The following is a 19,011-nucleotide window of genomic DNA, read 5'->3' on the forward strand; positions in this document are numbered from 1 at the left end:
CAAGACTCCCTGTTCTCCATTGCTATGCTAAAGTCTTGTAGATAATTGCCTGTGACAGCCCTAATAGACTCTATCCATCTAATGTGCAGGCTTCCTCTCTTTCTATTATCCACAACCTTTCGTAGCATTACTGTCTTTTCCTATGTGTCATTCCTTCTCATGATGTGGCCAAAGTATGACAGCTTGAGTTTCATATGAATAGCCATATGAATACAAAGCCTGTGGGTATAGTGATGATGGAACAAGTTCAGTTTTAATTATGGTCATTGAGGGACAAAGGCACAAGGAAAGATGTTGCTTAAGATAAGGGTGGGTGGATGGCCATATGAATGGTGGAGGGAGTTTTGGAATGTAGTGTTATGCTGGCTGGGAACCACAAAGGAGATGTGAGCAACTAGCCAAGAGTGTCCTCATGAAGATGAGGTGTAAGTAATGTTATAATATGTGTAGGGTACCATGAAACCATTGTCTCTGTTCAACCTACTGTTGATGGACTGTTCCAGTTCAGCTGTTTCTAGATTAATGAGAGGCTTACTTTGTTGAGTACAAAAGAATATAGTACATTTAGATTTTAAAATGAAGAACCTAAAAAAACCATGTCTTTCTGACTGCTGAAAATGCAATCAAAGCAATTTATAAATAAGCACCAGATATTCATCAGGTAATGAATGGACACCTTTTAAAAGTAATTTGGACCAAACAGCAACACTAGATGTTATGAAAAAAGAATTACAAAAAGTAGAATAAATTACTCATTGCAGATCAGACATCTGAGGGTCATTTTGCCATGTTAACTCTAACAGCCTAGTCTGAGTCGCAGCATAAACAAACAAAATAAAACTGATTCCCAGAACTGCTATGGATTGCCAAAGAAAGCATAGTCAGGTAAGAGCTATAAACAGCTGAGACCTGTAAACATGACTTTTTATTTTGTTTTGAACATATGAGAAAGTAAAATGATTTACAAAGATCATTCCAAATTTAGTTATGCACACATTGTGTCTGTTTCAAATCTACTTAAAAACAAATGTCACAGTACTGACATTGCCTCAACATTATTTATCGCTTTAAGAATTAATGTGAAAGCAATTTCCTATGTAATGTGCTAAGAAGTCTTTGTTTCTTTCCCTGAAAAGCCTATTACGTTTTTGCTAATTTCATTCAGCATAAAGATTTCTTTTCTTTTCTTTTTTGCAAAAGACTTTGAAACACCAATGCATGGATATTTATACAGCAGTGGAGCTCATTCCTTTTGCTACAATGTGAATACTTTAGAATATATCTTAAGTCTTCTTCTTTCACTCCAGTATTCTCCAAAAGATATATCTTTTGAAGTACTGCTCAGGTAGAACATGCTCTTCCCAATTGTGTCTATATAAGAACATGAGATTTCTATACATTATTAACAGTAGAATTCAAAGAACCCTGATGAAAGAGATTAGGGTTGCATCCTCACTACAGAAATGATCCAGTCTGAGAACATTTTAACTGCCATGGTTCAATGCTATGGAATTCTGGGATTTGTAGTTTGTTGTGGTGGCAGAACTCTATAACAGAGAAGGCTAAATAACTCACAAATCTACAAATCCCAGAATTCCATCGTGTTAAGCCACGGCAGTTAACACGGTGTTTAACTGGATTAATTCTGCAGTGCGGATGCAATCTAGGGTAGTTTAATACATGAAAGTTAATAACTGATTCTTTATTGTTTACTGTTATATCTCACTTTTTTTCATAAATGAATGGCACTCAAGGTAACTGAGATCAGTAAATTGAGAATGAAAACAACTACATTTAAAAGCTAAACACCAATTAAAAATCTAAAAGTTAAGTAAAATTAAGATCTATTGAGGCAAACCAATCTCCTCAGTCAAGAAAAAAAAATAGATTGGAAAGTGAACATCTTGAATTTCCAGAACAGGATGTAATTATTGATCTTTCCCCCAAGGATACAGGATGAGATATAGACGCCCTTCTCACTTTGGCACCATGATGTACGGTGAAAAACTTCCAGTGTTCTTGCATCAGGGTAGTAATCTTTTGACAGCATCCTTTCCTAGCAAAGCAGAAACCTAATCTCCCAAAACTCAGAAAAGTGATAGAACAAAAAATGCTTGAAGGCAGACAAGAGTAGAATTTGACAGCATAACCCGGATGTACACTAATTAACACACAGGTGCCATTGGTGATGTTTCTCCAGGTATTGTAATTGTGATGTAGTCTGGAAGCTCAGGACAGGAAAAGGATATAGAGTGAGAAGGCTTCTGTCTTGTATCTTCTGCCACACAGACAGAGCATAGCTATGTATAATGATAGAGAGCAATAGCCTAGAGTTAACTTTTGAAGTACAGCCTGCCACGTGTTGTGTTGATTTTATCTACTGTCCCACAAGATGGTTTGCTTTTTGTTTAAATTGCATTACAGTACTGTTTTATTCATCTGGTAGTAGGAAATAAAAACCAAAACACTTTTTTTCCAGAGAAAATGTTGATAGAAGACACACAAGCCTGCATGTTGGCAACACATATTGCAAGGGGTGCAGATGAACAGAAGTGTTGACCAAATATTTCTAAACACGTACACTCTCCAGTTTGTTCATGTCCCTTTTGAATTGTGGAGCCCAGAACTGTACGCAGTATTCCAGGTGGGGCATCACCAAAGCAGAATAGAGTGGTCAGGCCTCACCTAGAATACTGCGTACAGTTCTGAGCTCCACAACAAATCAAAAATATATGTAAAAGAGGAATCATTACTGATATAGAGCCTGCAGAATCTATCTTCTGGAAAACTGGGGTCAGAAAGAGGTGATGGTGGAGTTGTACTATCAAGACTTATCCCATTTCAGAATAAGATCAGCATGATTTTCAAGTCTTCATGTTCTGAAACACTGGAGTCCTCTGCAACTGGAGATGAAGCTAGCAGTGAAGAAGATGGAAAAGAGTCCAAATTCTGTTCTTCATTAGAAGAGACATTTGAAACAACCATGCAGCATCTGAGGAGGATATGGTACTGAGGATGGAACCAAGAACATATGAAGGCTGGATCCATTGGTAACAGTAATAGAAACCAGTGGAGTTGCTGAAACCAGAAGGCGGCACAGAACTAAAGGAGAATAAATTGTTGCAGTAAATTAATAGAAGCGGTTGAGTGTAGTGTAGGTAATTTGCAGCAGTGCAGTCTTTCTTGATGTGGGTGGTGGTGGAGAATATAAGGCAAAAGTTTGTGCCAGAATGCAACGTACAGAGATTGCTGTCAGCAAGATCAGAGAGATCAGGGTCAACTACATCATCTTGGAGAATGGTATTGGGAATGATATAGATGCGGACTCCTCCTTCACCACGCCTCCCTCTCCTTCCGGACTTTGGGCCAGGGGCTGCGCTGCTGCCGGGTGGCTCTCTCTGGGGTGTCGGAGGTGCGCATCTGCGCACCGTCCCAGAGAGGCCGCCCACGGACTGTTTGGAGGACTCCGCAGCCCCGCAACTGCACAACTGCGCAGTTGCGGATTCTTGGCTGTGCAAGAGTTGGGAGAGACTGTGCGGATGTCAGCCTTAGAGCAGAGGATGCCTGAAGTGGCTGACCTCTGCTCTTCTAATTGTTGGGGAAGGGGAGGGAGAGGACATGGACGCGGGGGGCGCTTTGGCTGGGGAGGAGGGGGATAACATCGGCATGAGTGGAGCTCCCATTGAGGTAGTGTGGGGCAAGGGGAGGTATGGCGGTGGGAGAGGGGACTTGCGTTACAGAGGAAGGCGAGATCGATGTGTCATATCTATCTCTCCTTCCTGTCCCCCTCCCAACCAAAGGGACCTGAGGGTCACTCCAACCGTGCCACAAACCCTGTCGCTGCTCCTGTGCAATGCCAGGTCAATTAACAAGTCCCACATAATCTATGACTTGCTGGATGACAGCAAGTGCGACCTGGCTTGCATTACCGAAACCTGGCTTGGGCCTGAAGGGGATGCTGTGTGGGCACAGGCCCTTCCTGCCGGGTTTTCGGTGAAGGACCAGCCCAGGTTAGGTGGGCAGGGGGTGTGTGGCCTTGATATATAAGAACACCTTGTCTCTTACCAGGAACCACATCCGACAGACTTCCTTTATCGAGTGTATTTACCTGACCCTAAAAGCTAGGGACAGTCTAGGGATTCTGTTGGTGTATCGGCCACCCCGTGCACTAACGGACTCCCTTAACGAGCTGACACAGCTGGTCGCGGAGCTGATGCTGGAGACGCCCAGGCTACTTGTCCTGGGCGACTTCAACATCTCCCTCACGGCCAGCTATGTTCCATCCGGTGCGGCTCGGGAATTCATGGATACCATGGCGGCCATGGGCCTGTCCCAGCTGATTTTGGGTCCAACGCATTTTGTGGGTAATACATTGGATTTGGTTTTTTGTTCGGATGCGGAAAATCCGTGGGCGGAAATAACCAATATTTCCCCCCTGTCATGGACGGATCATTTCCTTGTGGAGGCAAAAATCAAGGTCTCTACCCAGATACCCCCCGGGGGTGGTGGACCTATTAGGATGGTCCACCCTCGAAGGCTGATGGAACCCAAAAGGTTCCAGGAAGCCCTAGAGGGCTACATGGTTGGAAGTGACGGCGACTCTGTTGATGCCCTGACTGGTATTTGGAATACCGGTCTCTCTAGGGCTATACACAGTATCGCTCCCAAGCGCCCTCTCAAGCCTGCTTCCAAACGTAAGCCTTGGTATACGGAAGATCTCTGGGCGAGGAAGCGGGACCTGCGACGGCTAGAGCACCGCTGGCGGAAACACCTACGCTTAGCCGACAAGGCTCTCCTAGACCGCCTTTTGGAGGACTACGGAGAGGCGATACGAGCAGCTAAGAACTCGTTCTATGGTGCTCGTGTCGCGTCCGCAGAGTCGCGTCCAGCAGAGTTGTTCAAAGTGGTCAGGGAGCTAACTCAGCTCCCTCCTGCCCTGAACCAGATCCTTGAACCTTCTAAGGCCTGCTGTGACCAATTTAACAACTTCTTCGCGGATAAAACCTCTCGGATAAGCGAAGGTCTTAACGCCGGCATTAGAGCAGAACCTAGGGTAGAGGCATCCAGAGCCTCCGTGGACTCCATTAAACTGGATCAGTTTGAGTTGGTAAGTACCGATGATGTGGACAAGATCCTTGGAAGCGTTCGGAAGACAACCTGCTCTCTCGATCCCTGTCCCTCATGGCTAGCGGCTCAGGGGGGACCGGCTGTAACCTCGTTGTTACACCGGATTATAAATACATCTCTGAGGGATGGGCAATTTCCATCCAGCTTAAAATTGGCCACTGTAAAACCGCTGTTAAAAAAGCCCTCCCTCGACCCTCTGATGCATAATAATTACCGGCCAGTATCGTTATTGCCATTTTTGGGGAAGGTGATCGAGAGGGCGGTTGCAATCCAACTTCAATCGATCTTGGAAGAAACGGATTATCTGGACCCATTTCAAACCGGCTTTCGGGCGGGTTACGGCAGGGGTAGGCAACCTTTTGGAGCTGGGGGCCGGGTTGGTGTCCCTCAGACAAGTTGGGGGGCCGAAGCCGGGGGTGGAGCTTCCACTCTCCGGGGCGGGGCTGCATGCTGGGGGCGGAGCCTCCACCCTCCAGGACAGAGCCACCCTCCGGGGACGGAGCCTCCACCGAAGCCCTGCAAGGAGGAGGAGGCATGTGACCGCCCTCTCCTCCTCGGTCCCTTTCTGGACAAACACCCCCAACCTGCATTCCAAAACACACACAACAGCACAGTTGTGCATTTCACATAGCTTTACTTAACATGGCCTCTTGCATATTTCAGAGGCTTATTCCATAACCAAACCCCTTGGGTTTAACACTTAGCATGGTTTAACATGGCTATGCATATTGAACATGTCAAGGTGGTTTCACCGTTCTTGGACCAAGTGTACTTCTCAGAAGTGTGTACTTGGTCAAGGGACTTTGGTTTTTCTTCACTGCGCATGGGTTTGTAAAAATCACAGCAATTTACATTGGCCTTGCCTCAGAGGCTTTCTGATATCAATATCACCATTAAAGAACCAAAAACACACAGAAAAGGCACTTTGGAAAGTCACACTCTCTTGGCTTCAGAAACAGTGCGTGCATGCCTCTCAAGCTGACTCATATCATTATCATCATCATCATCACCACACTATCATTGTCAAAGCAAGGGAGACTTGTTAAAAGCACACAAAACACACTTTGCAAGGTGACACTCTCTCAGCTTCTGAAACAGTAGTTGCATGCTTCTCAAGCTGACTCATCATCATCACCACCACACTATCATTGTCAAAGCAGGGAGACTTGTTAGCAATTAAAAAGAATGCAAAATAAAACAAAAAAACCCATGTGGCCTCTGGCCACTCACCACCTTCTCCTCTTCCTCCTCCTGCTGCCCCCATCTCCTCTTCCTCCTCTTCCTCCTCCTGCTGCCCCCATCTCCTCTTCCTCTTCTTCCTCCTCCTGCTCTTCCTCCCTCCTCTTCCTCCTCCTGCTGCCCCATCTCCTCTTCCTCCTCTTCCTCCTGCTGCTGCCTCCTCCTGCTCTTCCTCCTCCTGCTGCCCCATCTCCTCTTCCTCTTCTTCCTCCTTCTGCTGCCTCCTCCTGCTCTTCCTCCCTCCTCTTCCTCCTCCTGCTGCCCCCATCTCCTCTTCCTCTTCTTCCTCCTTCTGCTGCTTCCTCCTGCTCTTCCTCCCTCCTCTTCCTCCTCCTGCTGCCCCATCTCCTCTTCCTCCTGCTGCTGCCTCCTCCTGCTCTTCCTCCCTCCTCTTCCTCCTCCTCCTCTTCTTTCTTCTCCTCCCCCTCCTCCATGCGCCGCGCGGCCTGGGGGCAGGACGGAGGAGACAGAGGAGGAGGTGGGCAGTGCGGGGCCGCGCGGAGCCCCGCGGGGAGGCAGGGAGGGCCGCGCGGAGCCCCACGGGGAGGCGGGGAGGGCCACGCGGAGCCCCGCGGGGAGGCAGGGAGGGCCGTGCGGAGCCCCGCGGGGAGGCAGGGAGGGCCGCGCGGAGCCCCGCGGGGAGGCGGGGAGGGCCACGCGGAGCCCCACGGGGAGGCGGGGAGGGCGGCACCAGTCTTCATCCTTTGCCTCCTCCACCCCAGGCTGCGCGGCCCTGCTCTTCTTCCTCCGCCGCCATTTTGTTTTTCAAAATGGCGGCGGAGTCTCACGCAACCTTTCCCGTCCTGGGAAAGGTCACGCGAGACTTCGGCCGCCATTTTGAAAAACAAAACGGCGCCTGGAGCGGCGTGGAAACGGCGGCAATCGGCGGCAGGACTGCGCGGGGGCCGGTAGAAAGGCCTCGGCGGGCCGGATCTGGCCCGCGGGCCGTAGGTTGCCGACCCCTGGGTTACGGGGTTGAGACGGCCATGGTCGCCTTGGTCGATGATCTCCGTCTGGGCATCGAAAGGGGAAGCGTGTCCCTGTTGGTGCTCTTGGACATCTCAGCGGCTTTCGATACCATAGACCATGGTATCCTTCTGGGGCGCCTGGCAGAGGTGGGCACTGCGCTCCAGTGGTTCCGGTCCTACCTCTCTGGGAGGTTCCAGATGGTGCAGCTGGGAGACGTGTGCTCCGATAAGAGGGCCCTCACAACTGGGGTCCCTCAAGGAGCCATTCTGTCTCCCATGCTTTTTAACATTTACATGAAACCGCTGGGAGAGATCATCCGGAGACATGGGGCGCGGGGTTATCAGTACGCTGATGACACCCAAATAATCTTCTCTATGTCTCCGACTGATGCAGTGACTGAGGATGGCGTCTCTCCTCTCGTGGCCTGTCTGGAGTCAGTAATGGGCTGGATGAGGGAAAACCGACTCAGTCTGAATCCAGAGAAAATGGAGGTACTTGTGATAGGTTCCCCTGGTCCAGGAATGGCAGTGGTTCCACCTGTCCTGAACGGGATCACGCTTCCCGTGAAGGACTCCGTGCGCAGTCTGGGGGTGCTTCTTGATTCGCCGCTTCACCTTACAGCTCAGGTGAATGCAATGGTCAAGAACACCTGTTATCAGCTTCGGCTTATTCGCCAGCTGCGCCCATACCTGGCCCAGAGAGACCTTGAAACGGTGGTACATGCTCTGGTAACCTCTCGATTGGATTTCTGCAATGCGCTCTACATGGGGCAACCCTTATACCATACCCGGAAGCTACAGATGATACAGAATATGGCAGCCAGACTGGTCACTGGTACCTCCAGGGCCAGTCATATTACACCTATACTTAAAGATCTGCATTGGCTGCCCATCCGCTTCCGGGCACAGTACAAGGTGTTGGTGATAACCTATAAAGCCCTACATGGCTTGGGCCCAGGATACCTGAAGGACCGCCTCTCTCCATACATTCCGCCCCGCACCCTCAGAACTTCTGGGCAGCAACTACTGAGGGTCCCAGGGGCTAGACTAACCTCCACAACGAGGAGGTCATATTCCATCGTCGCCCCGGCCCTCTGGAATACACTGCCCATAGAGCTCCGCTCGGCCACCTCCCTGGTCCAGTTTAAGAAGGAGCTAAAAACCTTCTTATTTCAATCTGCATTCCCCGAATGAAGTTCCAGCTGGTCTTCCCCCCCCCCCCCCCCCGACGACAATGGTGGCCGGCTGATGGGGTTTTAATTTTGTTTTTAATATCGATGTATTGCATTTTTATGTATTATGGTGTATTTGTATTGTTATTGTTAATATGCTGTTCACCGCCCTGATCGATGGAAGGGCGGTATACAAATAAATTTTTTATTTTATTATTTATTTTATTATGTACATAGCAATCAGAATAGGAAACAGAAGCATAAGATGAGTATTCCCAGTATCCATACTTCCCATATGAATACCCAGAACTGAGATAGACAACAAGGATATAGTGGTGTTGAAAACTGCTGCCTGGCAGGTAGATTGGATAAATGAAGAAAGAGAGAAAAGAGGCAAAAGTCCTCACGTAAAAGAGAAAGATTTTTCCCCAGTTTATAAAGAAGAGAAAGAAGGAACAAAAGAGGAAATGCAAGAAAATTACATTAGAATAGAACCAATATTAAGAAAAGAGAAGGATCCACTAACAACACAATAAAGAATCTAGAATCAATGAATGATAATGCATATATTATAAAAATACAGTTCATATATTCTACCTCAGTCCTAGTATGAATGTGGCTCTCTCCAATTTTCCAACCACATTAGATTCCACAAGGTTGGATGCCAGAATGCTGGTGTCAGCAGTGAATGCTGACTCAGTTCCTGTACAGACCGGCATTATACGCCAGTGTGGGAATGGCATGGGGTTGTGCCGAATGGATGCCGGCCGCCCCACACCGTCCCCACATCAGCGTCATGGCGCACACCCAACTGCATGGCAGGGGTTATCACAGCGCTCCGTTGGCATAGCATTTAAACGTGCTGCCCCAAAGGAGAGCCGAAAAGCTGCCACCACCGCTAGGGTGTGAAAAGGAGCCAATTTTTGCAGCTTATTTTTGCGCCACAGAAAGGCCAGATTAGGGCTGTGGAGTGCAGTTGCTACAGCCCCGATCCAGCAAGGAATTTGGCAGCATGGAGCAGTCTGGTCAGCCCCTTTAGGGGCGGTCTGTTCAGCCCCTCAGACACCAGTTCTGACTTTCTCCTAATTATTCAGGCAAGCAGTCTGCTTTTTGATTTTTTTAAAAAATAGAAGCATGGCATATATGTTATCTATCCATTTAGTCATTACCTTGTTAATAAAAGGAATTGTTTGTTTTTCTGAGATATTGTACATATGGGGATGGGGTTTCTCCTAATGTCACCATAAGGATCATCCAATCACTAGCACTGCATAAAAGCTCATTTCTGCTACAAGGTTTTACAAATAGATTTTTCAGAGCTTGACTCTAGAGACATATTAATGAGAAGTCATGTTGTTCATACAGTACAGCAAAATACAGCAAATTCTAAAATCCTCAAAACATTGATACCTTCATTGGCCCAACTAAAAATCACAAAATACATTATGCAAGCTTTCAAAGCTCCACTCACTTCTTCATCAGGCAAAGGTGTTAAAAATCATATAAAAGGAAAAAATGATTCTAGAATGGGAACGTATGCTTGGACTAAACAGAGAGATGCTTTTAAATCAGCCCACTTTCTTCTAACCTAAGGATTCCAAATATAAGCAAATCTGACTTCAAGGCTGATGTAGTTTTTTTTTTATAATTACTGTTGTAATTATAATTCACATTCCTTTTTCATAAAGCCACATAATCAAAAAAGTCTAAATAGAAATGTGACTATAAACAAAACACTGATCTATTAGTGTACTCAGATATATTGCACATGTATAATTTTATTATTTTTCAATATGCTTTTAAAACTGTTTTAACTTGTTTTTAAACAGAATTGTTTGTGTGTGTTTGTGTGTCTATGACTTTTGCATTAACAGTTTTTAAAGCTGTACTTTGTTTTAATTTGTGCTGACAGAAATGATACAAAATGAATAAATCAACCAATAAATAAATACATACTGACCCTTAGGGTGGACTGGGGTGAATGGATATTGCTGCTTCTTGGAAATTGCAGACACTACCTTAGGTGAATGTGCCATTACTGGTTTGAGGAAGAAGAACTAACATATTACTCCTACTTGCTGTGCAGAACTGAACCATAATTCAAATGGACTGTATTTCAATGTTTATAAATTTGGATTACAGGTTATTTACTAAAATCTTGTTTCTAAACACAATGGTGATAATCTGAAGCACTAAACTCATACAAATGGACTTTGATTCCACACACTACACTTCCCAACTGTGTTGCTAAATCAGGTCTGTCTCCTCCTCCCAGCTTTCCAAAGTATCAGTTTGGCTGTATAGTGGGCTGCAGAAGATAGATGGAATCAATTCCATAAGCACATCTGCTCCAACAGTTGATAGGGAACACTGGATAGCAAGAGCAGCTGGTAGATCCACTGTTGTGGGCATGGTGAATCTTCTCTGGATTTTACTGCTCCTCAGAATGGAAAGAGAGCTCTGCCAGTAAATGCACAGGTTGCCCCTGACCTATGATCTCTAACCTGACAACAGAGAATTCCTGCCTTCATGTGCAAATATGGATAATTTTTAGTTCATAGGCATAATTCCTACTGGTTTCGACAGAACTGGATTCTGTAGAACACACTTGAAGGGGCAGCTTCAAGCCGCCCCTTCTGAAGGCGCATTGGAACTGTGGCAATCATGCGCTATGGCCCCAATCCACCTTGAAGCTGCCCAAAATACAAAAAATAAACAAGCTTTCTTTTGTTAAAGAAACTGTTTCTGCCAATATGGTACTGAAGTATGTGAAATTCAGTTTTAGAGGGTAAGACTTAAGCATATTAAATTGATGCAATGCCTAAGTGATGAAATTGATCAGATGAGAATTTAATACTGTATCAGTTTATAGTAATAATTCCTTTTAACAAAAAACCATAGCATCTATCTTTGTGCAGAGACCCAAGAACACTTAATCCAAAAAGCCTGGAAGCTCTCTTTCATCTTTATGATGGAAAGCTCTCCACAGGACACTTTCCCCTGTTTCAGCATCGCATGACAGGTACACTTTCAAGAAGGGTGTTAAAGATTTGTAGAACAGCTCAAGAGGTTTATATGAGTAGGCAGACTAGCAGGAATATGAATACTATTTTTATCCTGTTTGATTATTAAGTTAAATTATGACCAGGCTTCAAAGTATTCAGAATAATACTGTTCTTAGATTAAATTGAAAATTAATTTCAGGTTTCCATATTGCTTTATCTTAGAAGCTGTAAATTTCTTCCTTGTGGCAAACATGGAATAGTCTGTTCTCTATCTGCCTGCACATGATGGACAGAATAGTAGAAGAGCAAAGCTGTTAATTCTAAAACCTTTCTGCAAATGGATATTGCTATATAACAGACATTTGAAAGACAGCTCACTCTTGTGGAACGTCACCCTTATCGAATTATTTTTTTCTAAATTGAACCTGTCAACATAGGCTACTATTAGTAGCAGCCTTTGGGGCTTATTGTATAAATTGGTTTGGGGGGTGGGCTGGCATGGCAAAATGACAAGCACAATGTGATCTGTATTCAGCTTCATAATAGTTGTGCAGTGGTTAAAGTGAAGGGCTTCTTTATTTTAAAATTAGAAATAATTCCATCAGTTAGAGAGGTGTTTAAGTGTCACTATTTCATCCTAGAATTTCAGTCTTTTTATTTAATAGCAATAAGTAGAATACCTTTTACTCATGTTAGTGTATAGAAATGTGTAGTTTCAATTCTGAAGACTCCCAAGTTAGAGCTTGTTTATTTTTTAAAGTCAGTCATCAAAAGTATCATGACAAATATTATATCCTTTACATGGCAGTGTAGGTTTAAAATATAAGAGATATGGAATAATCTTCAAATCCTGAGGAAGTCCAAATAGTATGCATGAGTCAAAGTTCCAGAACAGACCATAAAAAGCTGGCTTCCGGGTGTCTTGGGAGTTTGGCGTACAGACGCCCATCCCCCAAGACTCCCAAAAGCGCTGAGCAGCCACCCATATATAGGTTGGCTTCTGGGCACTCTGGCAGCTCAGCGTTTATACACCGCATGTCATCGGAGCACCTTAAAGTCTGCTTCTGGCTGTGGCAGCTGGGAAAAGCCAGCTTTTAGCTGCCCAGAAAAGAAGCAGCTCTTTGTCCCTTCTTTTTTGGGAAGCTTCAAGGTGGACTGGGGCCATGGCGTGTGATTGCCACAGTCTCAATCTGCCTTCAGAAGGGGCGAGCCACCCCTTCAGGGCTGTCTGTCTTGGCGCTTAGTCAAATAATGATTTGGGAATACAGTGAAGTTAGAAGGAATAATTGTTTGATGGGGAAACAAGGGATTTAATTTCCCATGAACTTGAAATGTAATGGTGGATATACTCCTGTTCTTAATCAACTCAGTTTTGAAAAACAGGTGTTAAATTGAATTTTCTGATTCAGGTAGGCTATCTACCAACATAATTCATCAAATTCCCAAAATGCTGAAATTTCACATATCTTAGATTTTGATTTACAGTTCAAAATGTTACAGAAAAAGGAGTTTGAAACATTTTTTGATCATTTTAAGGAAAGTTCTCAGGAGTTGCACTTCAGTTGTTGTGTGTCAAATTCAGGGCAAGAGGAAGGCCCAAAGCAATGAGGGTAGGTACAGATATAAATCATAGCAATTTGCCCCACTGCAATAGCTTGCAAAGCACAGCAAAATTCTATGCACATCTTATGAGTAAAACATACTGTAACACTTTCCTGGACTGAAACCTACAGCAGCTCATTTCCATGCAATAACATCTGAATTTGCAAGCTAGGCATCCATTACATGCAGAATCTTGCCAGGTTGCAAATGAGAGCTCATTTCCATACAAAACCTTCCTTGGGTTTAAACATAGTGTGCCCACACCGTACACAGGCTTGCCATAAGCAGACCTGAGGCCATGTGGACAGCAAGCCCTAATACAATGAATGGGGCGCGCACCACGGGGGCATGCCCCATTCAAATGAATGGGACATAAGTATACGTGCGATTTGCCTTAAGCAGAGGGGGCAGGGTCAGGAACATATCCCCTGCATTAGGCAAGTATGGACTGTAATTTCTTATGTCTGCTGAAAGATAAGAGCAAAAACTTCCTGAGCAGGCCAGATGAGAAGCTTCCATTGTTCAGATGTTTATTTGCCTGATATAGGAGAACTTGATTTGAACACTGCTTTGTTTCAGAGATTATCTGCATGTTAAATTAACAAACACACTTCTATAATGTAACGTTCTATACATTTTTCGATTCATAGAGCTAAATTCAGGGGTTTTTTTATCTAAAAGAGATTCATTGAATCAGACTTAAATTTAGGTGATGTCTTACCAAATTCCGACAGAATCAAGGGGTCTGTTTTAGTTGGGGTAACAATTATATTAGCCCTTTTTAATCTCTAACACATAAAAAATGTTTAATAATACAGTCCTAAAAAATGACACCATCTAGTTTAACCTGTGCAACTCTGGGTCTGGTCCAGACCCAGAAAAAAAAAGCTTGATATGGAGGTAACAAACAAACAAACAAACAAATAAATGGTGACATCTGTTAATTTGTATGAGACTTAGGGCTGGAACAGACTGGCAGCTGCAGCCAGCTTGAAGCCAGCTTAGGGACATGGCTTCTACAGACGCCACACCCACAAGTCACCTGGAAGTTGCACCATAATTACATGCTGGGCACCTTCCGGTCAACTTGGAAGCATGGCATTTAGATGCCACATGTCCCCAAGTCAGCTGGAAGCCAGCTGAAGCTACAGTGGGGAGGCTTCAATCTGACTCAAATAGGAGCAGCTCCTTGCCACTCCTATTTAGGCCGGATTGGGGCAGTGGCACTTTCCGGGCCATCTGTTTCAGCCCTTACTTTCTAGTAAGTATACACGGGGCTGCAACCTATTTTGCATTCCCAAATTGTGATCATATTTATTTAATTCAAGAAATTCATGAAATGCTGTGAAAACAGTATACATCAAAAGAATGAATCAGTACAATACAAAATTCATCTATCAAACCATATAAAACACAAAAATAATACTGAATAAACCAAGCTAACGAATAAAAACATCATCTTGAAAATAGGAGAGAATTGATCTGGATACTTACATTATTTTATTTCTCCAAATTTATGTTTTAAGTTAAATAACAGTAAGTCATACTCATTTTCAGAGATATTGTTATTGTATACTTTCACATTCATTTGCTAGTAGAAAAGCCCGATAGTTTGTGACTTTGTTATGCGGCATTCTTATTAAGTGGGCTTGATTGTAATAATATTAAAAAATTTGGTTTACCCTACCTGGTGATGATGTGGAAGGCTCTGCCAAATTTTCACTTTCCTCATCAGTACTGCCTTCATAAACTTCTCTTTCAACTTTACTTTCTTGTGCAGCCACACTAACCCTATAACAATATGAATTCATTTTCAACTTATACAATATTATATATTTTATAATTATTTATAAACAGATACACTAGCAACCTGATTCTGTAAAATACACAGGAACAAAACTGTGACCAACATTTATCGAATGATGAGTATTTTAGGCAAATGTGACAAAAGGCAGATTTAGCCCCACTCGGTTTTTTAATGACCATTGCTTTATAATTTCATCATTTATGATGGTTCCATTTTTTAAAAAAAGTTAGTTAAATACAATGTTGATCCAAACTGACATACTTGTCTGATGGAAGATGCTTTTCCTACCCTTCTTTCCCTGAAAGCACCTTCTCAGTACTCACACAACATTTCCAAGAGTCTGTGGGTAATATTGGATTGTTGGACAGTGACACAGGGAGATGCAGGGGGCCAAGATCACAGAAAATCAAGAAAAGGCACTTTCCATGTACAGTGGATTTAATGCCAACAAATAGTCAGGGGCAGTGTGGGCAGGTAGTTAGTTTCTGCTCTAACCTGCAACATACAGTCCAATTTCTATTTTTACTTGATATCTGTTTTCCAATTAAAGTTCTGAATTCTCTGTTTCAAAACACACTGCAGAAAAATCCAGTTTGAGACCTTTTTAACTGCCCTGGCTCAATGCTAGGGGATTCTGGGAACTTTAGTTTTGTGAGATATTTAGCCTTCACTGTGAGAGAGCTCTGATGCCACAATAAATTATAATTCCCAGGATTCCCTAGTACTGAGCCAGGGCAGTTAAAGCGGTCTCAAACTGGACTATTTTTGCAGTATGTTTTCAACTGAGGTCAGATAGAGAATAGACCCACTTTAAGCACAATTCTTGGTAGTGTAAGGAAAGTAATAAACAGTACCTTGCTTGTGTGTCTTCCACTACAGTTTCTTCAGCTTCCTTTAAACATTTCTGTAGGTTTCTTATCTTTGTTTTCTTTTCATTTAGGACCAGGATAAACCTTGTATATAGCTCAGTCTCTAATTCTTCTTTAGCTTCAACACACTTTTGTAACCTTTAAAAATATTTTTGAATAAAAAAATAAGCAAGGTCTATAAAGCAAACTAACTATTTTAGAAACTTAAATAAAAATGTGAGGAACCGCAAAAATCCCGATTGTGTGTGAATGTCAGTTACTACAATACAATAATACTACAATACAAGAAAAATGAATTTGTTAGGATTTCTGTTATGTAGGTGTTAATCATTGATACACATAATCTATACTGTTGAAAGACTGTGGAGGTCTTACAAAGAGGTTATCAACCCTTTTATGTTGAAATCTTTAAAATGTGAGATAATTTTGTAAAAATAGTTTATGAATAAAAGGCTAAAAAGCATTCAGAGATGGCCAGGGCAAGGGAGAAAATCGTGGTGTGGATGGTAGCATACTGTAAAGTGAAGTGTTGGAAAGTGACTGAAGGTTTGAGTAAGTGAAGGAAGGAAGGAAGGAAGGAAGGAAGGAAGGAAGGAAAAGAGAGAGATTGAAAGAGAAGGTAGAATGATAGATGAGAAGTGTATAAGAAGGATATAAGGGTAGCAGATTTTCAAATATGAAGTGATAGAAGAAAGAGTGATAAAGATGAAGAAGTGATGGATGGTGTAGGGAGAGTGTGGATAGGAAATAATTTGTAGATGAATTGTGGATTATATGATATATAGATGAGTAATTTACATGAATTATGTGATATTTATATGGAAGATTGAAGTTAATGTATGGAAGGTTTTATATATTTGAACTGTTTTGAATAAAGATATTTTAAAAAAATACCCTAGCATTCTGACATGAAACAGCATTTACATAGCAATTATGCACTTCAGTACCTAAAGCCATCAAAAACAGTAGCATCTTAAAGTCCCATATAGTCTCAGAGAAAAGACAAACAATAAAAATGTTCTTAAAACTGAAGTTCTTCTATTGGAATATTAGAACATCATATTGGAGTCACTGAAGTCACCAGTCTAAAGAAGCCTAAAAGCTTGCTAGAATCATAGAATCGTAGAGTTGGAAGAGACCACAAGGGCCATCCAGTCCAACCCCCTGCCATGCAGGAACTCTCAATCAAAGCATCACCAACAGATGGCCATCAAGCCTCTGCTTAAAGACCTCCAAGGAGGGAGATTCCATCACTCTCCATTGAGGGAGTGTGTTCCACTGTCGAACAGCCTTTACTGCCAGGACGTTCCTCCTAATGTTGAGGAGGAATCTCTTTTCCTGTAGCTTGCATCCATTGTTCTGGGTCCTGCTACTGGAACTGTAGTCACCCAAAAAAAGAGGTCACCACCAAGGCTTCTATTTAGCACTGCATGTGCTGTTTCACATTCATTTTACCATCAGTGAATGTAGTTTTGCTTTCTGTGTGCAGAAGTCATTCCAGTTTATACTGGAGGACATCTATTCTTGGAATTTAACACATTGCCTACAAAACATTCTAAATACTGATTTTTTGGGTACATTGAACTACAAAGACCTGATTGGAACTAATTTTAATCTTTAGAGAACATTAGCCCATACTAAAATATTAGCAAATACAGATTTAGCAGTTTTACATATTCAGAGTGTGTATATGTATATGTATATGTGTATATATATATATAACTTAGTCTACCCTAATATGCTTTATAGATATGCTCAATACCTGATAAATAATTCACCTAATTTAAATGCAAATGTCAGTATCATTACCGTATAGATCAGCTCAATAACTCTTAAAAGCAAGATCATATGAACTAATTAACTACCAAGAAAATTTCCATATATAAATCAAAATTTTACTGTTATGGTGGGGTCAGTGGAGTCTGCACAGAAATAGTAAAATATAGAAATGAACATGAATGGAACTATCTCTACAGTGTTCACTAGGAGACAAACTTAAACACATGTGCCAGAAAGCTGGGAGAAGTTGATTCTTGGATTTTCTACACTGTTCCTGCAAGATTCACATAAGTCAGCCCAGCTTATCAGCTAGCCATGGAACATTTTCATTTGGTAAACATACATCTATTATTCAATTCAATAAGGAGGCAGCCTGCAAATATTTGAATTATAGCCATTTAAGCTTCAATCCACATAACTGCAAGTAAATGCTATTTAATTCAATGGGATTTGCTTTTAAGTAGACTTGCATAGGATTGCACTGGTAAAAAAATAAATAAACCAGATGTAATTCATCTTTTATAATTGCTAAAAGCAATTAACTTAACATCAGCAGTTGAATAATTTCACACAGAGAAATGCCATACAGGGATTCTGCATAACAAATATTAGACAGAGTCTTCCTTATTGATGATTGAGATCTATCTTCTCAAAAATGATAAAAACCTATTCCACTTAACACAAAGAGTGTGTTTTAAACATCTGTAAAGTTAAAATTATATTTATTACTATCCCTTGTCACATTATCTCTTGATTTATTTGTTATACCTCTGCTCTTTGTTCTAGAAGTGATGGGGCTGACTGTTGATGAACTGTTATTTCTATTTCTGACAAACATTTTCAGGTAATGTATTCAACTACCTTAATATTCAACTTGCATTTTTAAATATCTGCAATGCATTATTCAACTTATCTGTCATATTAATTGACAGCTCTTTGGATTAAAAATCATTTATATTAATCTTCTTGGTAAATATCAACACACACATGGAAAAGAAATTTACTTTTGAGCAAGATCTAAGGGGAATTGTCTACTGACTATCATGTAGTTTTGTTGTACAGTGGGGCCTCCACATTTGCTGGGGTTAGGGGTGCAGGACCCCTGTGAAATTGGAAAACCACAAATAAAAAAACCTATATTTTTTGCTGAGAGAACACCTCTCTAGGAATCTCTGGCCCTCCAATGTATCTCTATGGTCAACTTCTGTCAGAAGACCATAGAATTGCATTAGGACCTACAAATGTTCAGAGAGGTCTTCTCTCGCTAGGTTTTCTAGTGCAGCTTTTCATGTAAGTTGACCACAGAGTCACTTGAGAAGAACTTATAGATACATATTAATCAAATCTGTGAACACTTAAAGAAAAAAAATCAAAGCTGCAAATGTAGAGGGCTAACTGTATTGTTTGGGCATGGAAACTATGCAGTCCACAGGCCATATGGGG

The 19,011-nt window shown here is 42.4% G+C and overlaps 1 protein-coding gene across 3 annotated transcripts in view; it reads right to left on the reverse strand.

Annotated features, from left to right (window-relative positions):
- The window catches only part of XRCC4 (X-ray repair cross complementing 4), a 144,297-nt gene that overhangs the window by 72,318 nt on the left and 52,968 nt on the right, over positions 1-19,011 (reverse strand). For all 3 annotated transcript variants that reach the window (XM_089493631.1, XM_089493638.1, XM_089493645.1), the window contains 2 exons: positions 15,775-15,927; positions 14,801-14,904 (listed from right to left, as the gene is read on the reverse strand). In XM_089493631.1, the coding sequence (XP_089349757.1) occupies positions 14,801-14,904; positions 15,775-15,927 (257 nt within the window). The remainder of the gene's footprint in view (positions 1-14,800; positions 14,905-15,774; positions 15,928-19,011) is intronic.

Source organism: Sceloporus occidentalis, unplaced genomic scaffold (assembly GCF_023333645.1).
Source record: "Sceloporus occidentalis isolate IW3139 unplaced genomic scaffold, rSceOcc1.0.p SCAF_1, whole genome shotgun sequence".
NCBI classification, from domain to species: Eukaryota; Metazoa; Chordata; class Lepidosauria; order Squamata; family Phrynosomatidae; genus Sceloporus; species Sceloporus occidentalis.